The sequence below is a fragment of the Branchiostoma lanceolatum genome, chromosome 7, assembly GCF_035083965.1.
Source record: "Branchiostoma lanceolatum isolate klBraLanc5 chromosome 7, klBraLanc5.hap2, whole genome shotgun sequence".
Lineage (NCBI taxonomy): Eukaryota > Metazoa > Chordata > Leptocardii > Amphioxiformes > Branchiostomatidae > Branchiostoma > Branchiostoma lanceolatum.
Window position 1 is genome coordinate 15,971,837 of NC_089728.1, and position 14,303 is coordinate 15,986,139.

At 38.8% G+C, this 14,303-nt stretch overlaps 1 protein-coding gene and 1 long non-coding RNA gene across 4 annotated transcripts in view; one reads left to right on the plus strand and one right to left on the minus strand.

The window, feature by feature from the left end:
- LOC136437888 (breast cancer anti-estrogen resistance protein 1-like) overlaps positions 1 to 14,303 on the plus strand; it is a 42,828-nt gene that overhangs the window by 7,942 nt on the left and 20,583 nt on the right. Inside the window, exon 1 of one of the 3 annotated variants that reach the window (XM_066432457.1) lies at positions 2,793 to 2,886. The exons of 1 other annotated variant lie outside the window; for it this stretch is intronic. In XM_066432457.1, the coding sequence (XP_066288554.1) occupies positions 2,863 to 2,886 (24 nt within the window). In that variant the 5' untranslated portion in view covers positions 2,793 to 2,862. Of the gene's footprint in view, positions 1 to 2,792; positions 2,887 to 10,400; positions 10,593 to 14,303 lie in introns of those variants that run through there. One more of the 3 variants, XM_066432459.1, reaches the window with a different exon arrangement.
- On the minus strand, positions 765 to 1,723 carry LOC136437887 (uncharacterized). The gene is made up of 2 exons (XR_010756341.1): positions 1,367 to 1,723; positions 765 to 957 (listed from the first exon to the last, which is right to left on the minus strand). It is a non-coding gene; the product is annotated as an uncharacterized lncRNA (long non-coding RNA).

Below are 14,303 nucleotides of genomic sequence, written 5' to 3' on the forward strand. Positions count from 1 at the left end.
GAATTGTAAATTGACATTTGTTCATATGGAAAGCTCCTTTCTCTAGCAGTATGGGTAAGTTTGGCAGCTGTGTGGCTGGCGTATGATTCAGAAGTCAGCTATGATATTATGAATGTAAACATCTTGCTAGAAAAACATCATATAGTTTTGTTTTGCTTGAATCTGATCAAGGACATTATATAGGAAGGACTGAGCACACAATCAGTCCCTATTCAAGAACCTTCGGTTCATGGTTGTAAAAATAATTAACACCTACATACGAATCACCCCCAGATTTGCATGTATTCCAAGCGGCCCACTATTGTAACACAAATTCAGAATGGCCGGACCAGGCGAAGGTGACTTTGTTTTTGAGTGATTTTCGAGACGATCGTCAAAAAACGGGGAAGCTGGAAGTCCCAAAAACCACACAAAAATTTCGACAAAGCTACCACTTTCACTTGCATGTTATGTGATTTAAACAAGTTTATAAGAGAACCGTCTTCACCTAGCACAAGATCAAGCAACACAACATAATGATAATGTCCTTGTGTAGTGTATTTATAAGTTAGTTTTCTAAACGATCTGTACTTCTGAGTCACATATTTTTAAAAATCGTGCCTCCAATATCCGTTTATAATTTGCTGCAACAATAGTCTGGCGCAACCGAACTGTGGGGAGGGGGGATCTGCATTCATCGCTACCGTCAGGCAAAAACACTTGCGTCAAGCTAGAATACCGACTAGAAAATTGAAGAAGAAATTGTCACACTAGAGATTTATGAATTCAAGAAATCCATGTATTTATTCAATATTTACAGGTAGTGTTACATTTTACTAAAAACAGAATTTTGGAGGTTGGTTCCAACAAATAATTTGATGCGTAAATTTTTATTTATCTTCTACGTTGTATTTTCGGTAGCGCTGTATCGTGGGACGTCGCTCTGGTGGTCATGCCCCTTCCACGGAAGTTTGCAATCTGCAAAAAACACAAAGATCGGGAGTCGATAAGATTGGGAACCTAACAAAGATATGGATGTCAGGACATGTTCCCCGTGCAAGTGCTGGCATAACAAACGGCTTGGCTTTGCAAACAACCCCCGAAATACGGACATGTCCACTTTGTTGGCTCACCGTGCAAGGCCATCTACGGAATTTGTAAAAAATTGAGGAATGTTCTTGCTCAACGATCACAAAAAAATCGCTAGCGATCTGTAGTAAACTGTACAATAATGTAAATAAAAGCGTTCGAAGTTTTTTTAAAAAGTGTTTACTTATACACAAATAATGATGTAACAATGTTTTAGCAGCATAAATCTTTGAATGTTCTTACATGTTTTACAGACAAAAACTTTATGAGATTTCCACGAAAAAGCCTGTAAACTCACCAATCTTTACTCTACAGCGCCCGAACACATATCAAAATGGCCGCCAGCGTCTTCCCCAGAAGCTGCTGCCGTTTGCACACGTCACGTTTGCTTCCCAAATAAGGAAATCCGCGGAAACTACAGGCATCTCGCCCGTAGTTCGGGTAGGTTCGGGCCGTGTTCGGCCAGCATCGGAGCGCGTGACGTCATGATCGGGCTCATTTGCAGTGTTTTGGCGGGAAGACATGAATTGAACGGGGGAGCACAAAGGAGCGCCGCCGGAGGGCGGAAACAATAGATCGCCGCGGGGTTTGGCGGGTCTGTACAATAGCGCGCAGCGGGGGACTGACTCTGTGCTCAGTCCTTCCTATATAATGTCCTTGAATCTGATTCATAACACAGGGATCTGAGCGATTATGCAAAAGTTCACTGTTTGTTGTAGAATGGTGGTAGAGGGGGGGAGTCAGACAAATCAATTTGGGGTTTTGGTCACACTTTGGCCCTCTCCTTTGTTGTGGACCCACTTGGCACCTGCCTGTGAGATAGCGCATGAATGGGAAGTGTGCCTGGTCATCAGCACCTATTGTCTGTCCCTGTTATGCAAATGAAGTTGCAGTAAAGCCATTTTACACCACCGGAGACTGGCTGCCAGGGGCCAGACGGAAATCTGTCACCTCCTTGTCAACTGTTGCCTGCTGTGTGCCGTTTACTTATGGAAGTACCTTCAAATTTGAAGAAAACAAGGAAAATATTGTCTTTATTTCTTATGAAATTATCTTTAAGAAGAAAAAAAGGAAAATGAATACTAATGAAAGGACCATTAAATTTGAAAATGGAAAGAAAATGAGTCTTAATTCTCCATTCAGTACCATTGGAAAGGCCAGAAATCCACCTTGTTGTTCATAAGAAACAAAACTTAAAGCTACAACTTACAAGAAGAACCCAATCTGTTTGATAGCCTGGGTGCCAGTCTTTTCAGCTTTATTCCGCTACGGCAGCCTCAGAGAGAGCAGAGTAAAGCTAAGAAAGAAGGCTGGGTCACTGGAAAAATAGCCGAAATTGGCTTATAGACAGATACGTCACAAATTACGGCAAGCTTACTCCTCTGGTATGTCATCTGTCTATTTGACCAATTTCTACTATATTTCCAGCGACCTGTGGAGCCTGATATAGAGGCTACCAATCTGTTACCATATAAAGAGAGATATCACAATTTCCTGTTGTAGTTACAGAAGCAAGCTCCACATATGTACTTATTTTGTAAGACTGCCCCACCCACCTACAACATAACAAGAAACACATGTGGACTACATACATGTCAGGATGTTAGCCCATGATTCATGAATAAACATGCCACAGATTTGAACAGCTTGAAAAAGCTGGATCCATCCCCACTCAACCCTGATCTTTCTCCTAGATAAATTGTTAATTCCTGGCAAATAAGTCACCGATACTTCCTGGATCTCCTGATCAACTATTTCCTGGTCAGTAGCAGGGGAGGCCAGTTTGGTAGAAGGATGGTGGCAATCAAAGCATCATTGGTAGGTTTATAATCTTATAGTAAATTATAAGCAAAAACAGTTACTCAAGCAACTTGATCATCCGATAAAATTTAGTCAGTCAGACGTCTCAGACAGCATCCGCTGTCTTGTAGCCGCTATCTTATAGCCTGGATGCCAGACTCTATCACTGAAGATATTTTTAGAGATTGGGGGTCTGATATTCAGGCTAATAAAATCTTATTGTAACTTCAACTTTTCAGGTTCTTCCCTTTTAAAAAAGGGGACATTTTGAACTTCCCTGGAAGATGGTAGCATTGGTTCAGGACCTGTCCCTCCGTCCCGGGACGGAAATTTACTTGTTGGGACGGACACGAATTTCACTCCATCCATCCCAAAAACGTGAATTTCATGACTTGAAGTTGATAAAATTGTATTTTCGTAAGGTTAAAATGACAGATCAAGAACAAAGATTAACAACATAGACTCCCAAATAGGAGTGGGATAGAAGATTTAAAGCTGGAGATAGCCCTGTACTTGTTGCTTGTTTGCGTTGTTGTACAACTTGTAGCTTGTAGTAGTACATGATTCTAACCAAGGGTTCTTCCTTGAAAAGATGGCAACAGGGCTTAGCTCAATAGCTGGGTTTTGAAGCTTAGGTAATGTTTGTTAGATTCTAAGTCATGACCTTCTGGAAAAGACTGTTGGCAGGTTGGGCAGTGTTATTGTAAGGTGTTACCTGTACAAAAAAGGTTCTCTTGTGGTTGTAATAGAAACTCCTTACCATCCGGTTTATCGTTTCAGAGAGTTTCTTAGAACATATCCAGCAGGTTATGGCATCCCAAAAATTCAAGATTACCATTTGTAGAAGAAAAACATTTTAGAAAACAGAAAATCAGGTCCATGCGATAACTTGTTTCTTAGTAGTTGATGTAACGTAGTTGGAATGTAAAGTTAATCTGGTGTCCTTAGTATGTGTTGTCAATGCTTATCGAAGCGGTATGCCAGGAATTCGCACGCAGTCTCAACTAGAAACAATTTGATTATTGGGTTTCACGTTCATAGTGTTTCCTTTCCTGTAGCTCTTACAACAACGAAAATATACGGTATATGATAATTGCTTTAAACGTCTTTCTTTTAAGAATATTTTTCAAACCCTTCTTCCTCAGGTTTATTGAAAATATTGCTCTCATTACAATTTATGGTACATTTTGCACAAGATAGGTAAAATTTAATTGAAGAAAGGCCAGTTCGTAACTAGTAGGGAAGGCCATTTTCTGAAAATGCTTTTGCCAACCAAAACACGGCTTGCTGATCCCTATAATCACATACCCCATTCGCTGTTGCCATGACAACGTAATTCAGGGTTGTCATTAGATATCTGTGTGCTGCCAAAGGGTAACAATAACAAACGACCAGAATACCAGGATCAACATACAAGCATATGAGTTATTATTACTCTACATTATCCATGGGGAAAAGGGCCAATAGGTCCACTTTCTATCACAGATGAAATATAACGGAAGCCCTCGAAAGGTGGTCGCCAGTGTAATTTAAAAGGAACAAGTTAGAACCCATTGCCAAGTTCATTTTCTAAAAGGTTTTTTAGGCCTCGGGGGTTAAAGACAGTTAATTATGTAGCCTGTGTGGTGGGTTGAGATGGTTGGAATAAAGTATGGATGTTGGTAGGATAGAGACAAATCTCTAAGGGAATGATCTCATTGGGTAGGGATGGCGAGAGGATTGCCGGTGTGTCTAGTGGGACTTGATGTGGGCGGCTGGTGTATACAGACCAGTTTTGTGCTTCAATATTCCCTCACGACTTTTTCCTTAGTTCTTAGAAAAAGAAACCTCATTTGATGTAGTCGGTTAACAAGGAAGGTGTCAAATTTTGCTAGTTGGCAAAGCAGAAGCCGGTTTTCTGGAGGGCTTGTTTGGCGCTACTGCAAACATGAAGATATCAACCGCAGGCTCGGCGCAACGCGAGGTAAGGTTTCCGGTACTGCTAAATGCTGATAACACGGCCATCATAACTTACCCAATCTGTTTTCCCTTTCCTGACATTAAAGGGGCGCATATTAGCCGATGCGGTCAGATAACACAGAGTTAGCTATAGCCAAAGTACTCCTACCCTGCCTTTAAAGTGGCTGTAGCTATCTTTGTGTTAGGTTTAGGCACTGGAATTGTATCTTCTTATATGGTCATAGCATGGGCTGGCATTTTGTGATGAAAATGGGGTCGAACTCAAAACCCTGACCCAGTACTAAACAATTCTCGATACATCTCAATTTCTAGTGACCACCGTTATGCTTTAGTCTGGTATGTGACGGTAGCTACATGCGGTTGGGACTATAAAAGATCTAGACGCAAGTTCGGGGTTCAAGAGGGTTTATTTTTGGTTGTTTGTGAAGCCGTTTTGGGCGGGAGAAATGATACGGGATGCCACAGGGCCCTAAAGGGTGACCTAAGCCACAGCAGGGGGGCATGTACTAGTTCTGTCTGCTTGATTAATGTCGCCGAACACTATATATAACAGAATGGTAGGATGCACCCAAAGTCAGTCACGCTACAGACACAAACAATGCCGCAGTTCCATGCTTTATCTGTCCCTTTGAAGTATTCCTTAAAATATTCTTGTTCAGGCTGGTAGTTTCGGAGCACCATGAAAAGAAGCTGTAGAGTTCTATCTTCCACATAGTTCTCTTCTAAACTTCTAAGGTAGACCCTATCATCAGTTGTTGGAAATAATTGTACAGTGTTGTTGCTTTAAACAAAAGAGAATAGACCAACTGTTTGCATTAATCTTACTGTTTTGTACCTCAATTACGAAGATACTACCACGGTATCTGTTGTTCAGCTAGACTAGAGCAAGATATAACCTCCTTGGCTAGAGTATGGACATTGTATTGTGAGTATTATACTTCAATCTGTAATGTGGTAATAAGTAGACTTTGTTGGCAAGTTTTAAAAATCAGCCTTGCTCTTTGTTGTCACAGCAACAATAGTATCTTTCTAAGGGTTCAATGCCAACTAAAAACAAGTTTGAATAGCACTATTGTTATTATGATATATGTGTAACTACTCTTTGATGCAAGAGATGAATTTGAATAGGGGCTACTGACATGACCCTTCTCTTCTGTTTACCAGGATATTTAAATACCTGATGCTTCATTTGAATATTGCAAGTGTGTTGATTTTGACACTTAGGTGTGAAAAGTGCCTGGTGGGAGGGGGGCATGTTATACTTAAAGATAACAAGACAACTATATCTGGCAAATGTTAAACTTCAGATAGCATCAAAAAGATATTCAAAGTAATCAAATCACTAAGCAAATTAACAAAACATCTGAAAGTGTGGAAAAATAGTCAAAGCTTATTATCACATCAAATTTGCTTTTTTTGTCGCACGCCTTCTGATGTAAGGTTGTTGGTATTAACATTTCGTCACCAGTTTTAAAATACCGGCAACACAAAAGAGGTTCATCTCCAATAATTGAAGATACCAAACCCTTCATAGTTTCGGAACTAAGCCAATAAGAGAGATAAGTATCGAACTGTCTGGTCCTTAGACACAGTCTTTTGTGCTATGGTATGAGGAGAGTCTTCTTTGAGGGATTTTTAGGCTCCAAAAATATCCTCATGTATTCTTTGTTGATATTTTGATGCAGGTTGATAATGGTTGGATTGGGTAATTATAATTATGTGGGAGAGGCGTCTTACACTAGGAGTCAGCTGTCTGGCTTTTTCTTATGAATTCCATATCCACTTTATGAAATAATTTGACATTTTGATTGATGTATAACTGTAGATTACTAAAGGTGCCATAGTTAAAGTACATGTATCATCATACTGTGTTTACATAGGTTGAGGTTCAAAATGTGTCACTGATATACTTTACGTGCCACACCCTTTGTAAGTAGAGAGTTTGACAGTTGAGACATTTTTCTGATGCAAACAGTTAAATTAATCCTTCAGTAATAGTTGGTTTCCTGAATATATTTGCCTGTCTGGTCTATGTAGAAGAACAGGTAATGGTTGTAGAGTTCAATACACTTTCAAAATCAGGGTTCCCTTTCAAAAATACCTATGTGCACCAAATCATAGATCTCTTTCTATACAACTGTACTAGTGTTATGTGTATTGAAACTTTCTTTTTCAAGTGCCTCGAGTACCTTCTCTGACCTATGTATAGTTATAGAGGTCAATACACTTTCAGGTTTTCCTTTCAAAAACGTTATGTGCACCAAATCTTAGGTCTTATTGATAAGTATTCAACTGTACTAGTGTATTGTAACTTTCTTTTTCAAATGCCTTGAGTACTTTCTCTGATCTAGTCTTTGTAGAAGAAAAATCATGGCATATGTACTAGAGTCTATCCAAGCAGAGGTTGGTGAACCTTTTTGATATGCCCCGTTTTCTGCCTCACTCTCCACCAGTGTATTGTAACTTTCTTTTTCAAGTGCCTTTTAGTACATTCCATGTAAAAGAAGAATCATAGCTTTTATATATACTCTCCAAGCAGAGGTTGGTGGAGATTGGAGAAAATTGTGACCTTTTTATCATAGATCTATGCCTCCGATTTTATATATATCCTCCTTGGTTTTAGGCACTCTCCACCAGTGTATTTTATGTTATTTAACTTTTTTTCAAGTGCCTTGAGTATTTTCTATGTAAAAGAAGAATCATGACTTTTAGTTTTAATTTTTATACCCTCCAAGCAGAGGTTGGTGGAGAAGATTGTGACCTTTTTATCATAGATCTATGCTCCCATTTTTGACACTCTCCACCAGTGTATTGTAACTTTCTTTTTCAAGTGTCTTTAGCACTTTCTAGTGTCAGAGGCCAACTTCTGCATGTGAATGGATGATTGACAGCTTGTTGTTATAAGTGACAGCTGAAAGCAACCATGGTTTCCCTTATTTAGCATTCCACTGGTGTTCTATTGATGGAATTAAATAGGACAGTTCCCACCGCATACCAAGTAGCAGTCTTGTTTGCTTACGTTGAAGAGCCGACAATGCAGAAGTTTATGCGAATTAGGATTTGTGCCCACAGAATCAAACAAATGATTTTGTGCGTGCCTTCCTCTGAGGAATGGATGTTGACGTGTTATTCTTTTGATGCTAATAAGCTTTCCCCCAAAATTTGACAGTTTCGCTTTATGAATTTTTTATCGGTATGACATCATTGTTTTTCCTGTTTCTTCCGAAAGCAATGAGTAATTTTGAAATATTAAATACTGTATTCCTATAAAAGGTATTTTCAGAAGCAGCTGTAGCTTATACATGTATGTAAATAATAAGGTAAAACAGAAAACCATACTAAAAAGTTTTGTTTTATTCTGTTACGTTAGTTCAATATTTGTGAATGACATAATCTACAATAAAGATATTGTCTGCAATGTTGAATGAATGTCGAAAGGAACCACAATTTTTTGGGGCTGGATTTGTAACAATGGCTGAACAAGTATTTTCAGCCATGTTCACCTTACTCGAACAACAGTATGTCCTGGATTTGGTGACAAAACAAGCGAAGTTGTCCATCCGTAAGAGACAGTCTGGTCTCCACACAGACAAGACAGGATGTGGTGGTGCTCGGACAGAATATCAAATATACACCAACAGGAGTATTGGTATAAGGGGGTGTAGCTAGCTTTAGATATTATCGTATGTCTATAGAAATTATGTTTGCTTGAAAAAATCAGTATGCATTGGGTGGGAGCAATTTTCTATTCAAGAATTGAGCTAAAAGATTTGGAAGAGTCCACAGCATTGGGGAGTGAACTAAAAACTAAGTAAAAAGAGGGGTGGGTCTAGCTTTGGGTTTTTGGTATGGGTCTATTGTAATGATTAATTAGATGAATTTTTATTTTGAATACTCCATAGGACCATAGGGACTTTTTTGTGTATAACAGTTTATACAGGAACATGTGCAAAGCCAATGGTTGTAAATGGCAAAATTCAACAGTCTCAGGTGCCGATTTTAATCAGAATCTGCAACTGAAACATTATTTATCATATTAATCATATGGCACATTCTGTAAATTTGTTCAGGCAATCTTCGTCAACTTGATAATCTAGATTACTTCCAATTATTACACAAATGAGAATCATTTCTGTGACATTGATACGGATATGCGACCAGTGTGTGATGCAAAGTAGCCCAGACAATTACGGTAGTTCTGCCAAACGATGTCTGTGTTTGGGGTGTTAGAAAATGACATTGGCCTTGATTGCCTAGCTTAGGCAACACCAATTTATATATTTGGTTTGTGGCTTTTTCAAAGTAAAATTTAGCTCGAGTTCAGATTTTTAGGATGGACGAGGTAAAATTTTCGTCCGTCCCGATAAGCAAATTTTGAAGCGACGGGTTTTGGAGACTGCCCTGACTGTGAACATATATAGAATACAACACGAGGTATTTGGTATCGCCCGAAGTTCCAGCCTTACCGCCGGTGGTATCGCCCGTATCAAACGTTTTTGCGGCCCAGGTATGACATAAAATGTGATATCATACATAGAGACTCCCCTGTTTTTATGTTGATCTTCCAGTTTAGCATTTATTGTTTTTCTTTAATCCACGAACCAACAAATTAGATTTGTGTGGCCTTACAAATGTGTCATTGGTGCCACATGGAAAGGGCTGTCAGGATAATAGAGCTTACAACCGTCCTGGGAAATAAAACGGTAAGGGTTAATGGTAGGGTGGTGTCATGAGTCATGTGACCCCAGGCTGTAGCACTGGTACTTAGCACAGGAGGAAATCTGGGATCTGATGTTTTTACCACCACTCGCATGACGCTGTTGCTCGAACACCAGATTGGTACTGAATATTTTATGTCCCGGCTTTGTTACTTACAGCTACTACATCATCTACATGAGTAATCCTCGTCTAAAGCTATGCCACGGTCACATGTCTGACTTGTTCAATGTGATACTTTAAACGCAGAAATGTTCGCGATGGTTTTATGTTCATGGTTTTTGTGGCGACTGTTTCACCGTGAATTTAAAACCACCGCGAACATCTTTTGTCCAATACTACATTATAGTACATAGCAGTATGTGGCTATAGCGCTGCCGCGAACACTCCATTTTCCCCTTAGCGTAAAATAAAAACCACGCTAACTTAAATGCATTTATAGTATAGCCATCAAATTCTGTGAAGCTATACTTTAGTGGTACTAGTATGCCAAAAAGCAGTTATAATGATGGCTATACAATACAGGTACAGGTACAAATACCGTAGTAGTAACATGTGGCATTCCCAATACAATGGGGAGAATTAATTATTCTGCCAGGCAGAGCTTGCTTTATAAACTTGTAGAGTACAAACCATTGGCTAGATACGCATGAACACTATAGACAAGCACGAAAACTCGGAACATCAAAACACCATTAAACCAAGAGTAATTTTAAAAGGTCATAGGCTTGATAGATCTAGGCTAAGACGAAAATTGCAGGGTAGGTTCTGATATTGTCATCCCGGTATGCAAATCAGCATGGGGACTTGCTGTGAGAACCAGCAATCCCAGCAGTCCCTTTTGGGGTGATCTCATCAAAATCTGGAGGGTTGAGTGAGCATGCCCTGTGTGGTGGGAGATTACATATATCTAGATCACTGACGGTCTCCTATAACAGTGTATGGATGCAAACGTGTGAACCTCCAACGCACTAGAGAAAGACAAAGGATATGAGAAGCTGGTTTTGTGCGTCGGTTTTGTGAATGGTGAAATCATTATGCCTGAAAGGGTGAGTATAATTCCTGTATGGAGTACGAATTTCTATGGAGTATGGTATTTTGAATGCAGCATAATTTGTGGAGGCTTTGTACTGTGTACATAGTTTACGTTTTACAGGATTTGTGAAGGTATCAGTTCATTAGGAAGATTTCATGCTTCGTTCTCACACTGTGTATAATCTAATATTGCCCCCAATTTGAGAGATTTGAGTACTTTCACACCTCCCTGCCAACCCCACCCCACCCTAGGCTTGATGCTATCACCAAACCATGACTTGTTTATTTACCCAGTGATGCCCCCAGCCTACTGTGTTATATCCCCCTGAATCTACAGTCTGTTTGCTTGTCTGGTCTTTACTTTCCAAGGGGGACCAGATAGCCCAGTAGAGGTTACTGCTATTTACTGTAATTCACTTTATCTTCACGGTAGCAAAATTTCACGGTGTAAGGAAAATAGACATTTTCACTGAACTTTAACTTCAGTGGCGGCAAGTGATTTACAGAAAGGATGTGTGAAGGAATCATAAATAGTAACAACAGTTTTTTTTTCACGGTGATGATAAGTTCACAGACAGACAGAGTTGACCATGAAAACAGTGAATATAATGTTACAGCGAAAGAAACAAGAATTACAGTATTTTATGAAGGCTTGGGGTCTCTAGGGTGGGTTGGAACAGTCCAATTAGGCGACTAATTGGCACACTTGAAACCTCAAGGCTTGGTCTACATTTTAGTTTACTCTTTCCATATCTTTTGATCTACGGGAGAAATGTGTAGCTAATGAGGTTGAAAATAACATTTGTTGAAACTGTTTGTGTTTGGCCAATCATGTAAGTTTGTTATCACTGACCTGCACTAGAATCTCTGACCTAGAAGAATGGTCGAATGCTGTAGTGTAGAATCTGTTTCTTATATTTGCCATGATTTCTTTGCAAAAGAGAAGTGTTTTAGCAAATGCAATTAAATGAAGCACAATTTTTTTCTACCCATATGCAACAGTAGAAGGCTTTCAAATGACAACAATTTCCCTTGTTCTACTGGTACTCGTATGAAATTTCATACTAAATTTTCATGTAATATAGCATTATTTGCTGCCAAAAATTGGTAATAAACAATTTGTAATTTTTGTGTGGAGATATTTGCTCATAGATAAGATATACAAACTGTTGTCTATTCTGGAAACACCATAGCCGGTGATTTTGATAGCATAACATCAACAAACTGAGTGATAAACAGAATTAGATTCAAGAAATTTACCTAGAAAAATGCAAAAAAAAGTGTAAGTTACCTTTTACAAAGCAGACTTGCTCTTGAAATGTGTTTCCATGACTGACATCTGTCAAGCGTCCATCAAAACTGCCAGGTTCCATGAAGTGTTCCGACCATATTTCACTCTGAAGGTGACAACTGTTGCCAGGTGTAGTGGACTTTCAGCACCCCCTGCATGGAGTCTGGGTTTGAAGTACAATTATTTCTTGGCAATGGCAAAACCAGGCACATTAAAGGCAACCAAAGCAATATTAGGGTCAAAAAATGGAAATGAAAAAATGCTGAAATCTTTATGGTAGTGACATTTACTAACATTGTTTAGCACATTTGCGTAATAACTTCATACTTTGGGGATTTTAAAACCACGCAAAATTGTGCCGTTCAATGATCCCCTTAGTTTCGTGAGCCTACAAAAACTCATACCACAATTTTTAGTGAGTTCTCACATCACAACAACGTCGTATTTTTGCATCATAGACGTCGCTATACATTGTGATAGTGTTGTTTGAACTAATCATGTATAGAAATGAATTGACTAATATTACTAGGTATACAGCAGTTTTCTTTAATGCTAATTTTTGTAATTTTCCATATTTTCAATCAGGCTAACACTCCATTAGTAATAGGGTTAGAATGGGGTTGATTTCACATGGACACAGATACTGGATATGTGCTAATGTATCTGCCTTACAAAAGACTGTGGGAACTAAAATATGATATACTGTGGAAAACCACTGGACTGTGCTGAAACAACAAGTTCCCAGGGTAGGAATATCATAATGATTAGGTAGAGAACAATGTCTAAGGAACAATTCTTTACTTTTGCAAATACAAACTATTACTTTTAAGTTTTCAGTCTATATGTATGTACTATAGATAGAGTCAAGTCTCCATTTTGGTGGAAAACCTTAAACATATGTGACAAAGAATACTTTAGAAGTTCTCTAAAATGACCTCATTCTGTCCATTGTGTGGTACTCTGAAAGCCCTGCCAGTGTGGAACAAAACATGTGTGTCAATGGCTGCCACCTTTGACCTATAACAACTGTGGAGACTGCTAATTTACCTGATGATATGGTTTCTCCTCTGGCATCAAAGTTTCAAAGGAGGAAAGAAAGGAATATTGATAGCAACCTCTTAGGGCATCCTGACGAAACATCATAGACTTAACTATTACTGAATATTCTTGAAATTTAAGTATCAGAAAAAGCAATATAACCTTTGTTGTACTTAAACGTATTACTTGTTTCAAGTTAGCTACCAGTTTAGAATTACAGATTGAAGGCAGTTGGGTTTGTAATCATGTTTTGTTGACATTCTACCTTATTTTATGTTGTGCGCACCCAAAATTCAGTTTCTGTGTACCTAGATTTATAGGTTGGATGCACCAGTGCGCCTGTTCCCAAAAATGAATTTTGGTCCTTGCTATGTGTTTCATTTCTTCAGTAAGCCGTGTCAGAACTGTACAGAAATGTACCTCTTGGCTGTTCCTACAAGTGTTACAGATTAACCCCGGCTTGTCTGTCTACCAACATGGAATGTTTAGATGGGAGGAAACCCAAACAAACTAAGGTGTCCAACAGGACTGTAGTTGTACCTACCCCCCTGTCAAAACCTGCTGGGAAAGTTGTAAGAGAACACCCTTTCTCTCTTCTTCTCACAAACTTCTTTCAACGCCCTGTCCATCACATAAAGTTCTGGACAGGCTCTGAAAAATATCACTTAGTTTTTGTTTTGATGGTATACATTTTGGTAGACAATTTGTGAGATCTCAGAAGCTTTGTTTTGATGGTATACATTTTGGTAGACAATTTGTGTGATCTCAAAACTTTTGTTTTGATGGTATACATTTTGGTAGACTGACAGTTTGTGTGATCTCAAAACATGTACAAGAGTTTCTTGTGGAAGTTTTGTTTTACAAGAAAGGTTATCTAATTACGTGGAAGGTTATCATATCAACTGTCATCTCTTCAAGATTAGTTAGAATAACACAGTTTTATTGTTGTTTTAAAGACCTTGAAAGACAATAAAAAACCTTGTAGAAGAGTTCACTTTGACAGTCTATTTATAGATAGAAAGGGAAGCCCTTTAGCATGATAAGATTAGCATTCTGCTCTTGGAAAATGCAGTCTTCTTTCAATAGTTGTCAATATCATAGCTTCATTGTGGCATATAAGAACCTTGAAGAGTTTTTTTTTGGGGGGGGGGGAGGTCTTGAACTTTCTTATATGTTCCATCTTGAAACCCTGTCAACTTGAAATATCGCTTGCCAAAACAAGACAAACTCTTTTTTCATCAAATATTGGGTGTTAGGGATCTTAATAAGACACATGATATAGTAGTTGATACAGAGTGCTATAGATAGACCTTTCACATCTGGGTGCTAGCAGGCTAATCTAAACCTCGGCTGTGTTTGTATAAGGTACAAATGTCAGAGGTCAGGCGTACGTTGT